Source organism: Canis lupus, chromosome 19 (genome assembly GCF_048164855.1).
Source record: "Canis lupus baileyi chromosome 19, mCanLup2.hap1, whole genome shotgun sequence".
Lineage (NCBI taxonomy): Eukaryota > Metazoa > Chordata > Mammalia > Carnivora > Canidae > Canis > Canis lupus.
This window is the reverse complement of record NC_132856.1, coordinates 58,184,504-58,195,669: the sequence shown is the minus strand read 5'-3', so window position 1 is coordinate 58,195,669 and position 11,166 is coordinate 58,184,504. Positions and strand designations below refer to the sequence as shown.

At 57.8% G+C, this 11,166-nt stretch overlaps 1 protein-coding gene across 1 annotated transcript; it reads right to left on the bottom strand.

Annotated features, from left to right (window-relative positions):
* Positions 1-467: 467 nt before the first annotated feature.
* On the bottom strand, positions 468-6,247 carry SLC39A3 (solute carrier family 39 member 3). Its single transcript, XM_072787941.1, has 3 exons — positions 6,136-6,247; positions 4,360-4,691; positions 468-1,379 (listed from the first exon to the last, which is right to left on the bottom strand). The coding sequence occupies exons 2-3, from the start codon at positions 4,567-4,569 to the stop codon at positions 645-647; spliced, it is 945 nt and encodes a 314-aa protein (XP_072644042.1). The 5' UTR covers positions 4,570-4,691; positions 6,136-6,247; the 3' UTR covers positions 468-644.
* Positions 6,248-11,166: the final 4,919 nt, after the last annotated feature.

The following is an 11,166-nucleotide window of genomic DNA, read 5'->3' as shown; positions in this document are numbered from 1 at the left end:
TGGGCTGGGAACCACTGGCCAAGCTGGCCCCTGGCCCCACCTGCACATCTCCATGGGCCTCTGTTCCCTCAAAGAACCCGCAGGCTCACCTGGCCCACCACGTGGGGGAGGAGGCGCGCCAGAAGGCAGGGAAGCCGAGGAAGTCAGGGAAGTTGGGAGGTGCCGGGGACGCCGCCAGTACCCCTGGAGGCCCTGCCCCAGGTGGCAGGAGCCCAGGGTTCCCTGTGCAATCCCCAGTGGCCACTCCACGCTGCCGGGCTCCTCTGCCGGCAACAGAGCCACCAGGGAGCAGAGGACAGAAGTCTCAAGCCTCCAGATGGGCTCGGCAGCTCGGACAGGCCCCACTCCCGTCCTGTCCACAGGTGGGAGTGTGTGGGGGAGGGTCCCAGCCCGACCCCATCTGGATGCCTGGCCCTGCCTCCTGAGTCACCAGATCCCGATGCCAGAGGATGACATGGCCACACAGCTTTGGTAAATAATTTTAAGAGAAGTATTTTTTAAAGTAGTTGCTGTGCCCCAGGCTCAGGGTGTCGGATCTGGGGCGCGGCCCCTCTGTGCACAGGCGGGACCAGGGCCTGAGCTCCCCCGCTTCGGGGGAGGGGATTGGGGGGTCGCCTGGGTCCAGTGGGCGGGCGATGGGCACCTCACCACTTGAGGAAGACCATGCCGGCCAGGACGGCATAACCCAGCACCAGAAAGAGGACTTTGAGCAGACGGTCGCTCTTCTCCTCCAGCTCCTTCGCGAGGATCTCGAAGAAGGTGACGAAGAGGAACGTGCCGCCCGCCAGGCCCTGCAGCAGCACGGAGGCCACGCTGCTGGGCACACCCTGGGCGCTCTCGATGCCCAGGCCGATGCTGATGCCCAGGGGGATCATGGCGCTGACGGTGACGGCCAGCTTGGCCGCGTCCCTCAGGGCCATGGCGCTCCTGGCCATGCTGATGCCCAGGGCCACAGCCACCAGTGTCTCGTGGATGGCCACCCCCACGAACAGGCTCACTACCTTCTCTCCATCCTCCTGCAGGCCCAGGGCCAGGCCCTCGAAGATGGAGTGTGCCGACAGGGCAAACACCAGGCTAAGGAGGCGCAGTGGGCTGGAGCGCGACAGCTCCTGGACACTCAGCCCGTGGGCGTGGGCGTGGGGCTCTGCATAGAGCGCGTGGCCCCGTGTGCCCCCCATGAAGGGGCTCTCATACTCCGAGTCACTGCCGGCGTCGGAGCCAGCGTTGAAGGTCTCCAGGTCGATGAAGGATGGCTTCTCCTTGCGGAAGGTCAGGATGAGCTGCTCCAGGAAGACGGTCATGAAGAAGCCCAGCATCACGATGGTCTCGGCCAGTGGGTAGTCAGTGCTGATGTGCCCAAGACTCAGAACTTTCTGGAGCTGGAGCAGAACATGTGCAAGAGAGGAGAGGGAGGGAGAGAGGGCTTCAGAGCGGGCAGCCTGGGCTCCAGCCACCAACGCAACAGGGGTTGGGAGGTATCACCACTCGATTAGCAAAGCACAGAAACACCTACTTCACATGAGAAGCCAGAAAAAGGGGAAGGTGGGCTCACCCTCACTGGATTTGAAAACAAACAAACACACAACCCTGCTACAAAGGGCCCGTGAGCTTCACGCTGTATCCACTACATCAGCCAAATAACAATCAAGAGCAAGCAGGGCTGGATTCTGGTCCCTAAAGATACGTCCACTTGGAACCACAGGACGTGACCTTATTTGGGAGGAAGGTCTTTGCAGATATAATTAGGGTATTATGGGCTGAATTGTGTCCCCCACCAAAAATTCCTATATTCAAGCCTCCAAACCCCCAGAATTTCAAAACTAACCCTCCTGAGAGAAAGGTTCTGTAAAGAGGTGATTCGGGCAGAGTGAGGCTGCTAGGCTGGGCCCTGCCCCACCAGGACTGGAGTCCCTACGGGAACCACCCCGTGAGGATGGCAAGGCCGGTGGCCTCAGAGGGACCCAGGCCCGCCAGCACCTTCCTCGTGGAGCCCCGGCCTCCCCACGGACAGGCTGCTCCACCTGAGGCACTTTGCTCTGTGGCCCCGGGAAACACATAGGAGATAAGGATCTTGAGACGACACACCATCCTGACCCAGGACACAAGAGGAGGGGATGCACAGAGACACACTGGGAGATGGGCACGTGACCACGGAGGCAGAGACGGGGTGATGTACCCACAGGTCACGGACGGCCGACAACCCCGCGAAGCAGGGAAATGGCTCGGGGCCGACTCTCCATCACTGTGCCACCAGCCAGCCTCCGCGGCCCCGACGCCCATGCGGGGTCGGCTCCCACGGCACACAGGGCGCGGCTGTTTCCCAAGGTCTTCCCATCACCCCAACCTCCCGGGAGAAAATGCTGGGAATGAGCGGGACTCCGCACCCGCGCCCCATCTCACGGATCCCGGCGCCATCCAACCGGGCTTTCCGGTGAGGGAGGTGCTGTCCATGCTGACACGGAGGCCACTAGCCACACGTGACCTACGAGGACCTTAAACACCGCTGGGGTGGCCAAGGACTCGCCTATTGAATCGTGTTTTCATTTTAATTCACTGAAACTGGACTGGACAGGCACGGCGAGCGGCCGCTGCTCCACACAGCACAGCGCTGGACGCGGCCCAGCGAGCTGGGGGTGCGCTCCTCGGAGCTGGGTCCGTGTTCCCTGGACTCGCCGGGATGTGTGCGCGCCACAAGCCTCTCCAGCCCGGGGTAGGCAGCACCTGCCGTCAGCTGTCTGCACCCCCCACCCCGGTCTTACGGCTGCTCGATGGTCATGATTTGGGCCTTGGTGCCCCTGTTATTCCCGAGCGCTCCACCTGGCCGGCACCCCAATGCTATGCTCACAGCACCCCTTTCTCTCCCATCACAGCCTTCGCGACAGCCTGGGAACGCATTTGCACACACACACATCCCGTGGCTTTCCTGCCCGCCACCCAGGGCACACAGGCAATGTCTGAAGACTTGTGGGGGGCAGCGCTGACACCAGGGCTGGGTCATCCTCCGTTGGGGGCCGTCCTGGGCACTGCAGGGAGGTGGGGGTGTTCAACAGCATCCTCCACCAGGAGCACCCCCAGTTGTGGGGACCACAGATGTTCCCAAACATCGTCCAGTGTCCCAGGGGGCCAGGACTGGCCCAGGTGAGACCCCCTGACCCAGTGACCTGCCCTCCCTCGGTGTCCCCAGGGCACAGGATCGTCCCGGCATGGGAACCCCTGCCGCAGAAGGCTGTGTTCTGTAGAAAAGCCATTTCATTCATTTGCTAGGCATCTCCAGAAGGCCTGCGTGTGCTCCAGCCCAGAAAACACCCACTGTCCCCCGACGGACGCACACGGATCCGATCCTCTGATCAGGAGAGACAAGGCAGACACACAGAGGCCACAGCTCCCGTGCCACTATCTGCGGGGGGTGGTGGGGTCCTGACCCACCAAGGCTTCAGTGTAGGCAGGGGCTCAGAGTGGAGTGGTTTGGGGAGGACCACGAGAGGGACGAGAGTGCCACGTGTACTGAAGGGGTCAGGAGGAGCAGGGCCATCACAGCAGCGGGCCTGAGGCAGGAGTGTGATGAGGGGTGAGGCGTGAGAATGCACAGAATGGGGTGGGGGGAAGGCAGCGCTGGAAGTGGCCCTGGGAGCACAGACGGCCTCAGGGAGGACTCGGAGATCCTACCCCCAGGGATGCCATCTGTGTGAGCTTCCCACGCTCTGTAATGAAGGAACACAGGGCGGGCAGCGGAAAACAATAGAAACCTGTCAGCTCGCAGCTCTGCACCCAGGCACCCCACGCACCCCACGGCTTGCTGTTGAAGATAGTGCCACGCTGGGGGCCCGGGCACCCAGGGACCGAGGGTGGCCCTCGGCCAGGGAGAAACGAGGCTGGCGGTCTAACAACAGGGAGGGAACTGAACTTGCCTCCCCACCACATGGACTTACCACTCCGATGACCTGTCAAGCCCTGACATGAGACCACGGCCCAGGGAATGTTGCCTGACGACAGCCTGGAGCAGAGGACCCAGCTAAGTGGTGTCCACACTCCCGACCCGCAGAAACCGTGAGATAATAAACAGGCACTGTGCTAAGACGCTGACACTGTTACCACTTGTTATGCAGCAGTAGCTAACTGATACAGGTGTCGAGGGGAGGCCCAAACCGCCGGCCTCAGGGACAAAGTGCATGCTCCCCACGTGGGTGGCCTACTCAGGTAAAACAGGTGGGTTCACCAGCTGGGAACCCCACATCTGGTTCAAATCCCCTGTTTACCAGGTTAAGGCCCAGAGAAGAGAAGCGACTAACCCAGGGTCACACAGCAAATTCCTTTCCTGTCCCCCGTGCAGGGTCAAGGCTACCAGTGGGGAGCCCTTACCTTGTCCCTCACGGCTGGCAGGAGAGCATTGAAGCATGTGGCCAGAAAGACCCCGCCTCCAAAGGTGTTGCAGAGTGAGAGGATCTTTTTTGAGCGATGGGCCTTCTCAAAATCCGTCTCGATGATCTTCACGGGGAGCAAGGAGCCAAGCAGCATGAAGAAGAACACGCCCACCATGCAAAGGATTTTGGCCACCAACAGCTTCATCATGGTGGCGGCCCGGACTGCTCTGGTCGCTGCAGGGCCAAACCATGTGTGGGCGCACACTCCTGTCCCACGGTGTGCTACCGGGCCCAACCACGCAGCCGGGGGCTCATGCCTGCGTGCAGCCACTGTGAACACGAGGGGTGACCACGTCAGCTTATTGGGTTATCTGACCAGCCCTGGCGACCAAGCGTACCACCCCCAGTGCTTCACTCCATGCGGGGCCTGGCACATATCACTGCCCCCTGCAGAGAGTTCTCCACGCCTGTGCTGTCCAATATGACAGTCAGTGGCCATGCCTGTCTGTTTGAACTAATTAAGATCAAACAAAAGGCAAACTTCAGCTCCTTGGTCACACCAACCATATTTCAAGTGCTCAGCACCCACACAACCACAGTAGCGACCGTTCGGGACGCCACGGACAGAGAACATTTCCATTGTTGCCGAATGTTCTACCGGGCGGTGCTGCTCCACTGGCTTCCCACTGCCCTTCCGTAAAACCAAGCAGCACACCCGGTAGCGAAGGCTCTGCACCATCAGCCTCTGCTTCCCCTCACCCCACACGGGCCTTCGTGGTCCTTAAGTAGGCCCAGCCCGTTCCCACCTCAGGGCCTTTGCACAGGTTGTTCTCTTGGCCTGGAATACATCTTCCCCCCCCACCGACCACCCTCTCGAGGAGGTGTTGTCTTTTAGGTCGCTGCCCCCAGGATCCCCTGGAAGGGCCTCCCATCCCTGGCTGACCTCTGCCCTAACTGTATGCCTTGTACCCACCACGAGGCCTGGTGCAGAAGAGATGCTCCGTAACCACTGGGAAATGAACAGGTGAGCCGGAGCATGTGGACCTCAGTGAGCCCAAGAGGAGCAGATGTCGCCCGGGACTGGAAAACCTCACCCCCAGTAGGAGGGCCCCCGGCTGCTCCTCTGTCCTGACGGTCCCCCTTCCCTCCCATTCCTCACTACCCACGTCCGCCCTCACTGAGGTCTCCAGGTGTCAGCCCCGATGCCACTGGCTGGCTGCCCCCTTCCCGGGCATTACGTGCCGGCATCATTTGTGCTGCAGGAAACGACATCACTTAGAGCCCCTGAATGCACTCGCTTCCTGGGGGCTCGAGTGGGACCCCCCCCCACCCCCGGACCCGGACCCGGACCCCAGCATCCAGGACACAGCCAGGTACACAGAACCAGGTAGCGGGAGGCGCCCAGCAGACACCTGCCGGGGGGTCCCGATGCCCCCGTCCGTGCACTGGGGGTCGCGGCGGGGGGGAGGCTGTGCGCTCTCAGCACCGGAGCTGCGACCAGGAGTCACCGGCTCGTTCATTCGTTCGTCCCCCAGCACCTATTGGGCACCTGCTGTGTGCACCACGCTGCACCCGGCGCCCCGCGGGGGGCGAGGCCGAGAGGGAGCCCTCGCGCTCCGCTTGCGGGGTCGGCAGCAAATCAGCGCGGAGCTCGCGGGGAAACGGGGAACCAGCAGCGGGCGCCGCAGCCCGGCCTCGGCTAACGGGCGGCCCAGCCGGCCAGGCCCCGACCCGCCCCGCCCGGCCCCGGCCCCCGGCCCAGGCCCGCACGCACCTCCGCGGGGCCCTCGCCCGCCCGCCGGCGCCTCCCGCCGCTCAACCGCCGCGCGGTCTCGACCCCACAGCCGCGCACCGCTCCAGCCCCGGCTCCGCGCGCGGCTGCCCACGCCCCGCCCACGCCCCTGCCCATTGGCCATCCCGGGCGCCACGGGCTGAAGGTGCCGTGCCATTGGCTGCGGTGGCTGCCACTCACCTTGCGACCCCGCCCACCTCGCCTACCGGCACGGGAAAGTAGTTTCCTCTTGCTGAGCGGTAGGTACAGCCAGCAGGAGGCTCCGGCGGGAAACCCGGGCCTTAGGAGAATGGTTCCGCCGGGACTTGGCTTCCAGAGCTGTCCAGGGGCGCCTGGTGCTGAATGCCTCTCGAATGGAGGCTTGGCCAACCGCGACGGGAGAGACTGTCCCTCCCCGAGCATCCACGATGCTGAGGCCCCGCCGTCAGCTTAAGACGCAGATTCAGCTGCTCAACATTCCTGCCCATTATGTGCTGGGGCCTTTTCCAGAACACCTGTGAGCCAAAGATTGCTCCTTCCACCCACCCCTCCTTTGGAGCTTACCTTGTAGGACAAGACATAAGACACAGAAAATGATCGATACACGACATAAGTGATGGGATTATGTCAGAAGGTATCAAGTGCTCTGGGATAACAGCCCTGGAGAGGCTACCAAAGTGCTGGGCACAGGTTGCTATTTTAAGTAGGATGCTCAAATAGGCCTCCTAGAGAGATGTTTGAGCAAAGATGAACGTGGAGATGTTGGCCCAGTGGCAACCCACGTCTTGCCAACGTGGAGGCAAATTGTGACACGCATAAGGGGCTGAGAGTAGGGAGACCTGAGGCAGGCGTGTGCGAGATCGTGTGTGTGCCCAAAGCACAGTGATGTGGGGAAGTGAATTTGGAGGTAAGAGGAGGTAGGTCACAAAAGGTTTTGGAGGGAAACAGGGAGCAATTGAAGAGTTTTGATCAGAGATGTGACAGATCTGATGTATTTTAATGCAGTCATTTGGTTATTGGATCAATGCTCCCAATAGGTCAAGTAAGATGAACACCGAAAATCATTGATTTTTTTTTTTAAGATGGAGACAAGGTAACATTAAAAAAAAAAAAGTCATGCCCTATAAAAGCAACCAGTGTAATGAAGACTTTATTTGTTTGTTAGTTAAAATCTTATGGTTAGGGACGCCTGGATGGCTCAGTGGTTGAGTGTCTGGTCTGCCTTTGGCTCAGGACGTGATCCCAGAGTCCCGGGATCAAGACCCACATCGGACTCCTCACAGGGAGCCTGCTTCTTTCTCTGTCTGTGTCTCTGCCTATCTTGATTAAATAAATAAAATAATTAACAAAAAATAAAATCTTGTGGTCAGCCTACTAGGGGCCAGGCATGGAGAGAGCTGCTAAGAATAAAGGGGGGAATGCTAGAATGTGGACAGACCCCGAGGGACCCAGACCCAGGAGGACACCTCCTGCAGGACCCCACTCCCAGGAGGTCCCCAGAGAAGGCCCGTCCACAGAGACAGAGGAGGTGGTGGGAGCCAGGGGTGGGGCGGGGGGCGGAGGGTCAGTGCTTCCTGGGGACGGGGTCTCTGTGTGGGGAGATGAAGGTTCTGGAGGCGGTGGTGAGGGTGGGTGTGCGGCGGGGTGAGGGTACTTCGTGCCCTGAGCTGTAGACCTAGAAATGGTTAAATGGCGATTTTAATTTTATGTATATCTCACCACAATTTAAAAATTTAAAACAATTAATGGAGCAAAAAGCGAACCCCATGTCCTCACAGTTCATCTAGTGTGGGAACCAAGTGTTAATGAAATAGTAGCAGGCTGCAGTAGGCAGATTTCTAAGATGGTCCTACACGATCCCACATCCTAGTATTCATGCCTATGGGTAATTCCCTCTTCTTGAGTGTGGGCTGCCCCGGGTGACTTGATTTTCACAAATAGAATATGGCAAGGCGTTGGGGTGTCAGTTCCAGGATTAGGTTACAAAAATGCGGACTTCTGTCTTCCTAGCACAACTCTTGGCTGCCTTGATGAAGGAAGCTGTGATGTTGAGGTCCACGCAGCAAGGAACTAGGGACCCCCAGCCAGTAGTCAGCAAGATGGTAAGACCCTCAGTGAAAGAGCCAGTAAGGAACTGAATCCTGCCAACCAAGACAGCATGAGGGGTCTTAGGCATGATGTCCTAGGCATGATGTCGGGTGACTGCCTCTTAGTGGGCACCTTGATTGTAGACTTTGGAAGACCCTGAGGCTGAGCGCCCAGACTGTAGGCAATGCCACGAAGAGAAAGAGGAGATGCAGGAGCCAGGATGGAGGGTGGATTGGTGGGACCCGGCACTGGTTTGTCTGGGTGGGTTGCAGGAGTAGGAGGTGTCAGGGTGACGTCTCCTAGTTGTATGGTTTGAGCGATTAGATGGATGTTGGTGTTGTTCACTAAAATAGGGAAGGCTGGAGGAGGTACAGATCCAGGAGGTGCTGGAGGGCTGAGTTGGACTTTGCAGAGGCTAAGTAGGAGATATCTGTAAGTTCTCAACATTTATTTCTTTTAAAGATTTTATTTTATTTACTTATGAGAGATACAGAGCGAGAGGCAGAGACACAGGCAGAGGGAGAAGCAGTCTCCATGCAGGGAGCCCGACGCGGGTCTCGATCCTGGGTCTCCAGGATCACGCCCTGTGCTGCAGGCGGCACTAAACCGCTGAGCCACCGGGCTGCCCAAGTTCTCAACATTTAATGCCAATTTCTGCCTTCCTCATTACAGGCACACAGTATGTGGTGGCTCCTTGTTATTATTACACAATTTATTATTATGCTGAGTCTTTCCCTAGTTTCATAATTCACAGCAACAAAGAAGATTGTTTGTAGTGAGTGCACACCAGGTAGCTGCCCACAGGGTGACACCTTCCTATAAAAGAATTCATGATGCCCAATATTTGTCCATAGTTATTTAGAGAATGAGGTTGCTCAGAGAGGGATGTATTTTTGAAAGCATCTGAGGCTCCAGGACCTGTGTATGAGCACATATCTTCAGGGTACCAGAGGGAAAAAAAACATAGGATGTCTGGGTGGCTCAGCGCTTGAGCGTCTGCCTTCGGCTCAGGGCGTGATCCTGGGGTCCTGGGATCAAGTCCTGCATAGGGCTCCCCACAGGGAGCCTGCTTCTTCCTCTGCCTAGGTCCCTGCCTCTCTCTCTCTTTCTCTCTCTCTGTCTCATGAATAAATGAATGACATCTTTAAAAAAAAACCCACCACATGTGAGTGCACTGACTACTTCAAAGATCTCCCGTAGTGGAAGACACCACGAGTGGGCTTAAACGAGTGACGGACCAGAAGGTAATGCTGACGAGAGAAGGCGGAGCGCTTGACAGAGAACAAACATCCTAGAATAGAAATGGGAAGGGAGTGAATAGGCAGCCCGCAGGAGAAAAAACGCAAGAGGGGAATAAATATCATGGAAATATGAAATAAAGCCATTTTGACAGCTTTATTGAAGAACGATCTACATACAAGGAATGACACATATTTAAAGTGTTCAACTCGGTGAGCTTTGACGTGTGTGTGGTAGACGTATGAAACCACCGTCGCGGTCAAGAGTGGGCGTGACCTGCACCCCTGCAGATTCCCTCCTGCCCCTTCCCCCTCCACTCCCTCCTGCTCGCGGCTCATCTGGGTAGTTTCTGGTGTTGGCTGTTGGCCGATGGCCCTGCTCTGGCCACTCTGGCCACGCCTCTGGGTGTCTTCAGGTGGCCACGCATTCACGTGGCTGTTGGGCACGCGTCCATGCTGGTGGTGTACATCGGGGTCCCAGGGGTGCAAACACTTGGTTCTCAGACTTCTTACAGCCTACTCTTCCCCTTTGGTGCACAGCGACCTGAGCCTGCTCTCCTGGGAAGGCAGCTTGCGCCAGCTCACAGTGGCATCTGGGACCTAGACACAGGGGCTTGTGCCCTCGTCACCGACAGGGGGCTCTGTGTCCCTAAGTTGTCTCTGTAAACGTACAGTTTGTGCTGAGCACCTGCTGCCCTCCTGAGCCTGGGGTCCCGGCCGAGCCGGGCAGAGGGCCCCATGAGACCGACCCCCGCGGAGAACCTGAGCGCCGGGTCTCTCCCAGGCCCAAGACCACGCCTCATGCGCGCGGTCACAGTTCGTGTTGGGGGAACTGAGCGTGTCCTGTGGGTCACCCGGGGATGGACCCTGGGAGCTGGAGCCTGGTGTCCCCGCCCCGCCCCCCAGCCTCCGCCCTGATCTTGTGCGCTTTACGCCCTCTCCATGGAAGGCAGGGCCACGGGGCTGTGTGTGCTGAGCCCCAGGGCCCCCGCACGTCCCGCACCTGGGACCGGTCCTGGGGGCCCGGATGCAGCTCTGTAACAGCAGCACTTGCTTCGTCTGGTCATTCTAGCCCTTCTGGTGTATTCGTCTTACATTATGGGTTTAATAATGTTCCTCAGATAGCTAACGGCATTGAGCCTCTTTTCATATGCTTACGGCCTAACTGCATATCCTGTTTTTCTTTGAAAGGCCTGTGTTTTGCCAATTTAAAAAATCGGGTTCTATTTTTCTCTTGGATTTGTAGGAGTTCTTTATATATTTTTTGTCAAATACGGATTGCAAATGGCCTCAGCCACTCAGGCAGGCTGGAGACCCAAGGAAGAGTTGACATTCGCTGTAGTCCCAAGGCCATCTTGAGGGGACTGGTCTTTTCTCTTAATGCCTTCAACTGGTTAGGTGAGGCCCACCCACCTGCATTGTGGAGGGTCACCCGTTCTACTGAAAGCTAATTTAAATGTCACTCTCATCTAAAAAATATCTTCCCAGCAACATCTAGACTGGTGTCTGACCAAATATCTGGGTATCTGGGTATTGTGGCCTGGCCACGTGGACACGTAAAATTAACTATCCCAGTGGTTTGTTCTCTTCAATTTGCCTACTCCAAATCATATTGTGAATTTTCTATGGTTTTTATAATTTTACCTTTTTTTTTTTTAGATTTCATTGTATGCATATCAAAACCAGGCACAACTAACCCATGGCAGTA